The sequence below is a fragment of the Haliotis rubra genome, unplaced genomic scaffold (assembly GCF_003918875.1).
Source record: "Haliotis rubra isolate DU_JTF1 unplaced genomic scaffold, ASM391887v1 Scf1407, whole genome shotgun sequence".
Classification (NCBI taxonomy): domain Eukaryota; kingdom Metazoa; phylum Mollusca; class Gastropoda; order Lepetellida; family Haliotidae; genus Haliotis; species Haliotis rubra.
In genome coordinates this window covers 44448-51345 of record NW_025765345.1, presented here as the reverse complement: position 1 = coordinate 51345, position 6898 = coordinate 44448, and the positions used below count along the sequence as shown (strand labels likewise).

The 6898-nt window shown below is 42.1% G+C and overlaps 1 protein-coding gene across 1 annotated transcript; it reads left to right on the top strand.

Moving 5' to 3' along the window:
- Nucleotides 1–2175: 2175 nt before the first annotated feature.
- On the top strand, nucleotides 2176–6410 carry LOC124268954. The gene is made up of 3 exons (XM_046703977.1): nucleotides 2176–2326; nucleotides 4741–5128; nucleotides 5480–6410. The coding sequence occupies exons 1-3, from the start codon at nucleotides 2176–2178 to the stop codon at nucleotides 6408–6410; spliced, it is 1470 nt and encodes a 489-aa protein (XP_046559933.1).
- The last annotated feature ends 488 nt before the right edge of the window (nucleotides 6411–6898 follow it).

The following is a 6898-nucleotide window of genomic DNA, read 5'->3' as shown; positions in this document are numbered from 1 at the left end:
ATTGTTACAGAGTGTCTACTCCTACTACTTCTTCCTCTACGGAATAAAGATATAGACCTCACAAACCCGTAGCCTGTGGAGTTATTACAGAGCACCACTATTTCCCATGGCTGCAACAATGGAGCCCCCAGTGAGGAGTATCTGAGCAACGCCAGAGCCAGTAGCCTAAGACAGTATTCAACTGCTTGTGCATGAGAGATGGATCTGATGTTCCATTTCTGAGTTCTGCCACATCTGGGGTGAGAACATTGATAACGACTATATTCGTGTGTGCGTAACTATGATGACAGTCTTCATGTGAATTGTGACTTTCTGTGTCATGCCATTGACATGCTTGAACCTTTTGTTGCATTGACAATATTTATACATGAGCGCTGAAGAATTCGTGAGCTCCTTCATCAATAAGAATATCAATATGCCATCTGAGTGAAGCATAGCCATAGGCTTTATGATGATCACTTTGTTGTTATTCCTTGTGTTGATATGTGGTATAAACCTTAACTTGCATTGTGACATTTCTTTGTATTAATACATATATCTGACAGCTTGTCAAAGAGTATTTGTATATTTCTTTAAACATTGGAAGCATTGTTTGAATTTTTCTATCACTTCAATTCATAACAGACTCTGGTATATGTATGGTTTTTACCATGCCATTAGTATTTCATTAGTACCGGTACTACTACTACAGAATATGTAACTGAGTGTATTTATCTCAGCTAACCCAGTGTTGTTTCTAAGCTTGGGTAACACTCGGTTTCAGGTACATAGATTAAGATTGATTGATGTGTGGTTGAGTTGACTTTAACTACTTTCTTTAAATATGAACTAAATAGGCATAAACACTTCAAGTCTTACCACACAAAATTAAGTGTAATTGGTAGATTTTACATGTCACTGCACTCAACACAACATGATACTAACAATATCTCCCTTTGTAGTATACATGTCATAGTTCATTGGGCATTTGTAGTTTGGGTTTTTTCTTAAATGGTGAGTTGATAGATTGTCTTTGCTGTTTATTCATTTGGTACTGAACAGGTTATTCGTTTGCCCGCGCTGTGCTTTGAATCTGCTGCTTCGCGTCGTACTTCTACGGTTCTGCTTCTCTCTTATCCGTGTCGAACTTAACGTTTACTGTTTTCCTTCTTTGTATCACTGCAAGTCTACACTTCGCTTCTGATACCCATATATTATTTATTTAAGTACTATAAGCTCTTCACAACAGGTACACATTACCTTTCATATAGTACTTACCTACGTATTTACTCTTTTACTTCCACTACATCGTAAATGTAGTGTGTTATTCATCTTTCTTGCTACTACGCATTGGTATGCCATAGACCTTGTACTTCAAACACAACCGTTGTTTCTCGGTGAGTGTTTGCATTTCACGTTCAGTGAATACAGCGCATCCATTCACGAAGGAGTTCAACAAGGAGGAACTCGATAACATGGTGGAGGCCTTTTCGAAAGGCAGGATTCAAACCTAAATCTGACTCCACCTGAGGATTTCAAGTATTGATTCAAGGATAAGCACAGCAGGACATAGCACCTGTCATTAAGAAGGAACCTGAGGGAGTAAACCCAGAATCTGAAACCAAAGCGTCTGCAGTGACCTATCATAACTTCCCTAAATTACCTTTCGTCAGTGGAGAGCCTGGTAAGGACGCAGAGTATGACTTGTGGCACTATGAAGTGGATTGCTTATTGGACACACAGACCTATTCCAAGGGTACAATCCTACAAGCCATCAGAAGATCCCTTTAAAGGAGAAGCAGCTCTAGCTGTCATGAAACTGGGACCTAAGGCCACCACATCAGACATATTATCGAAGCTTAAGAGTGCTTTTGGGACACTTAGAAGGAGTTCTGTACTTATGTCCAAGTTTTACAGTACTGGTCAAGGAGAAAACGAGGATGTCTCAGCATGGAGTTGTCGCTTGGAAAGGTTACTCTATCAGTTAGCAGAGCAAAAGTCAATACCACCAGTAGAACAGGATGAAATGTTGAGGACAAGATTATGGGATGGACTTAATCCGGCTCTTAAAAGTTTGGCTGGATACAAGTATGAGTCAATCAAAAACTTTGATGATCTTCGTTTATGCCTCAGGGAAATGGAGTTTGATCTACAACGAAACAGGATCTTTCTGAGATTAAGTCTATGTTTAAGGAGATGTACTCGGAGTTTGCTGATATGAAGGAACAACAGAAGCACATGACTGCTCAGATACAGCAGCTACAGCCTTCCTCATTTGTCCATCATAACCAACAGGCACCTGCATCTACATCCTTCAGAGAAAGATATGATAGAAACAGAGGCAGAGGTCAGTATAAACATGGAAATGAAGGTTGGTCAGATACCGGTCCAAGTAGAGTATCATCTGCTCCTCCTATGGTACCACAACAGGCTACTTCTCATTCACTATCTACAGTACACACAGACCAGGCTTCTGCTCAGTCTCAGGAACCAGTCTGTTGGAGATGTGGGTACCCTGGTCACCCTTGCTTATGGCTGTCGAAGTTAGGTTGGATCATCGCCGCAAACCTTTAAACTGGAACAGGCCTATGGGCAAGGGGACTATCAGGCCTAGGATGACAACCCCGAGGAAAGCCGTTAATGGACAGATTAGTTGGACATTCAAATGAAGTTGAAATACAGGTTGAAAATATTTCTGTGAGAGCGTTATTGATACCGGAGCAACTGTGTCCTTTGTAGCGGAATCATTCTATAAAAGCCATCTCAGTCATATACCTATACAAGCCTTTGACTGCATGTTGATATTGAACACTCGCCGGAGGATCGTCATTGCCATATAAAGGATTCGTGGAAGTTAACATCAAACCTATTGGTTGTGGCATAGACAAAGATACAGAAACATCATGTTTACTCTTAGTTGTCCCGGATACTAGATACAACTGTAGGGTACCTGTCTTATTGGGAACTAATGTCCTTTTATATCTGTTGGAAGAATGCAAGAGCTTTAAATGGAACCAGATTTCTTCAAAAAGGGTGACTTGTATACACCATGGTATTTGACATTTAGAAATTTGGTCATCCAGGACAGGGAGTTGACTAAGAATGGAGGAAGGTTAGGACTTGTCAAATGTGCAGAATACAAAAGTATTTCCATACCGGCTAACCACACAGTCAGCATCAAAGGACAGTTGAGTCATGGGATTCCATACCGTCAAGTATGTGCCCTCCTACAGGCTACCGTAGCTTCATCTGTATCAACTGATCTGGATATTGCACCAACGCTTGTAACTAATGATTACCATCATCCAGAGGAAATAGAGATACTTGTGTCAAATATCACAACACAGACAGCTGTTATACACCCCAAAGCTGTCATCTGTGAACTGCAACCTGTTACTATAGAACGGTTATCACCTGGACAACCTGTGGACTCTGGACAATTTACTGGAGCAAGTGGAAGTTGAGCAGGATGGATTAGCAAGAGAGGAGACTTTGAACTTATCATGAAGTTTAAAGATATTTTCTTTCAAAACAGGATGATGATTTAGGACACTCAACTATGGTTGAACACAGGATAGAATTACAAAATGACATTCCATTTAAACAGAGACACCGTCGAATTCCCGGCATGTACAGTGAAGTAAAGAGTCATCTTCAGGATCTTCTGTCTGCTGGCGTGATCAGACCTTCACATAGTCCGTGGGCCTCTAATGTTGTTTCTGGCTAAGCGCAAGGATGGACGATTGAGACTACGTATAGATTTTCGCGAGCTGAACTGTCGCACCATTAAGGACAGTTACTCTTCCGAATTGAAGAACTTCTGATTGTCTGGGAGGGATGAAGTACTTCTCTGTTCTTGACATGAAAAGCGGATATCATCAGGTTGAGATGGCAGAAGAACATAAACAGAGAACAGCTTTTACAGTAGGTCCCTTTAGGTTTTAATGAATATAATAGAATGCCTTTTGATTATCTAACGCTCCAGCCACATACCAAAGACTCATGGAAAAATGCTTGGAGGACTTCACTTGAAGATTTGCTTGATATATTTGGACGATCTTATAATCTTTTCTAAGAACTATCAGGAGCATGTAGAACGGCTTGAACTTGTCTTCAGACGTCTTCAGGAATGTGGACTTAAGCTTGCCCCCGAAAAATGCAAATTTTTCAAGACGAAGGTACGTTACGTTGATATATCGTATCAGAGGATGGTATAGAAGCTGACCCAGACAAGGTTGAAAAGATCAGACAGTGGCCTACACCAACCACTCCAGAGGAAATAAGACGCTTTGATTCGCTGGTTATTATCGGAAATTCGTCAAAGATTTCTCCAAGATTGCCAGACCACTATCAGACCTTCTGTCCAAGACATCTTCAAAGAAGCACAGAACTACCAAATCGAATATTCCACAGGAATGGTATTGGGATCAGCACAAGAAGAAGCTTTCAACCAGTTGAAGACTTGTCTTTCTACCCCACCAGTATTGGGATATGCTGATTTCTCCAAACCATTTGAACTGCATACGGACGCAAGTACACAAGGCCTTGGAGCTGTTTTGTACCAAGAAGACGGAGGAAAACAACGGGTGATAGCGTATGCCAGTAGAGGGTTGAGTAGATCAGAAAGGAATTATTCAGCACACAAGTTGGAATTCTTATGCTTGAAATGGGCCATCTCTGAAAAATTTCATGATTATCTCTATGGAAACAGTTTCGTCGTACTCACAGATAATAATCCACTCACCTACGTTTTGACAACAGCTCACCTGGATGACTACAGACCAGGAAAAGGTAACTCAGATGCAGATGCATTGTCTAGATTACCTAAGAGTGACAACACTGACACAGAAGAACTAACTACGGATCTAGTGAGTGCAATCTGTAACAAGGTTCAGGTCTCCAGCTTGGTTGAAACAATGTGCTTGGATGCTGATGCAATAGGCGATGATGACTCAGGAGTATTTGATGACAAGTGTCACAACAATGCCAAGGAATGGAGCAGCGCTCAACATAGAGACCCAGCTATAGCTACAATTATGGATAGTCTCGAAGCTGGACAGAAACCCGACAGGACTCAATACATTGGAAACAAGGAAATGACTAAACTGCTAAAGAACTACCATCATCTTAGAATCAAGCATGGAGTTTTGTACAGAATTACCTGTCAAGAGGACACTGAGCAGGAACAACTGGTCTTACCTTCCAGATGTAGATCAACAGCCCTTAGTAGCTTGCATGACACCGTTGGACACCCTGGGAGAGACAGGACACTTTCCCTACTGAAGGAGCGATATTTCTGGCCAGGCATGGCACATGATGTTGACATGCATTTAAAGACCTGTGAACGGTGTATCAAGAGAAAAGCGACTACTGACAGAGCCCCATTAGTAAACATCGAGACAACCCAACCACTAGAGTTGGTATGAATGGATTTTCTCACCCTAGAATCATCAAAGGGAGGACAGCAGTATGTACTAGTAATCACAGATCACTTTACTAGATACGCCCAAGCTTATCCTTGCAAGAACACCTCCGCAAAAACTACAGCAGATATATTCTTTAACAACTTTGTCAGTCACTACGGCTTGCCGAAGAGGATCCATTCGGACAAAGGTGCTAACTTTGTTGGAAATCTGATGACTGAGCTCTGCAAGTTACTAAGAATTGACAAGTCCTCTACTACACCCTATCACCCAATGGGCAATGGCATGTGCGAAAGATTTAACAGAACTCTGTTAAATATGCTGGGAACACTGGATCCAGAATCTAAGAAAGATTGGAAGACACAGGTAGCGCCCTTAGTGCATGCCTACAACTGTACCAGGCATGAGTCCACGAAGCACTCTCCATACTTTCTTATGTTCGGACGGCACCCAAGACTTCCCATTGATTTGGCCTTTGGTCTTGACATAGAACCAGGAAACACAGGATCTATGCTCAAGTATACAGAGTCGTTAAAGAAGAGACTTCAACAGGCATACGAACTGGCCACAGAAAAGGCGAAGACATCACAGAAAAAGCAGAAAGTAAATTATGACCAACGAGCCAGAGCTGCTATTTTGGACATAGGCGACAGAGTACTTGTCAAGATTGTAGCCTTTGAAGGACGCCATAAAATTGCTGACGGATGGGAAAATGATGTCTATGTTGTGATCGATCAGCCAAATACATCTGTGCCCGTTTACTTAGTTGGCAAGGAAAATGGTGAAGGAAGAAGAAAGACCCTTCATAGGAATCTCTTGCTTCCAATAGGATCTTTACAGGGACAGGATATTTCAGGACCAAAGCAACGTAGAACATTACCATCAGCACCTGTATCTCAGACAGTACCAAAGCTACGTAGAACTTTACCATCAGTATCAGTCTCTAAGACAAGATCATCACGTAGATTGCAAGGAGAGAACCTGATGATAGTGACGAAGAATCTGTGATAGTCCCCATCACTTCATCCCAACTGTCAGTTTCGAGTGCTGAAGCAGTCGATAGGCCAACTGAGGTTATAGCAGAAGAGGATAGAAGAGTCACTGCGATGGATGATGATGATGCAGATGAATCGGCAGATATACCTACTCCAGATCGTGAGCAGGTAGAGGAATCAGAAGAAGCTACTCCTGTTGACGTCACATTGCCTACGGAATTCACTCCTGTAGTTTTGGACGAGACACCTGATCAGGATGCAGGGGATGTTGAAGTTGCACCCAGAGACAACCCTCCACCCCAAGAAGATCCACCCGTGAAAGACATAGACCCCAATGGATGGAAACTGGAGATTATGTCATGTCAGTTACCACGGATACAGACTGGAGGAGACGAGCAGAGTACCTGGTATCTCTGATTGGAACCGGTGTGCTGGATGATGTCAGTGCTCGTAACACACTTCTCAACCTTATCAGTGGAAGCATCAAATGATGTGGACACC

Bases quoted from the DNA above. Each gene is read 5' to 3' on its own strand.
- LOC124268954 (XM_046703977.1), top strand. From the start codon at position 2,176: ATGTACTCGGAGTTTGCTGATATGAAGGAACAACAGAAGCACATGACT. The intron at 2,327-4,740 runs GTCAGTATAAAC...TTTTGACAACAG, and splicing joins TGATAGAAACAGAGGCAGAG to CTCACCTGGATGACTACAGA. The intron at 5,129-5,479 runs GTACAGAATTAC...TCACTTTACTAG, and splicing joins AGAATCAAGCATGGAGTTTT to ATACGCCCAAGCTTATCCTT.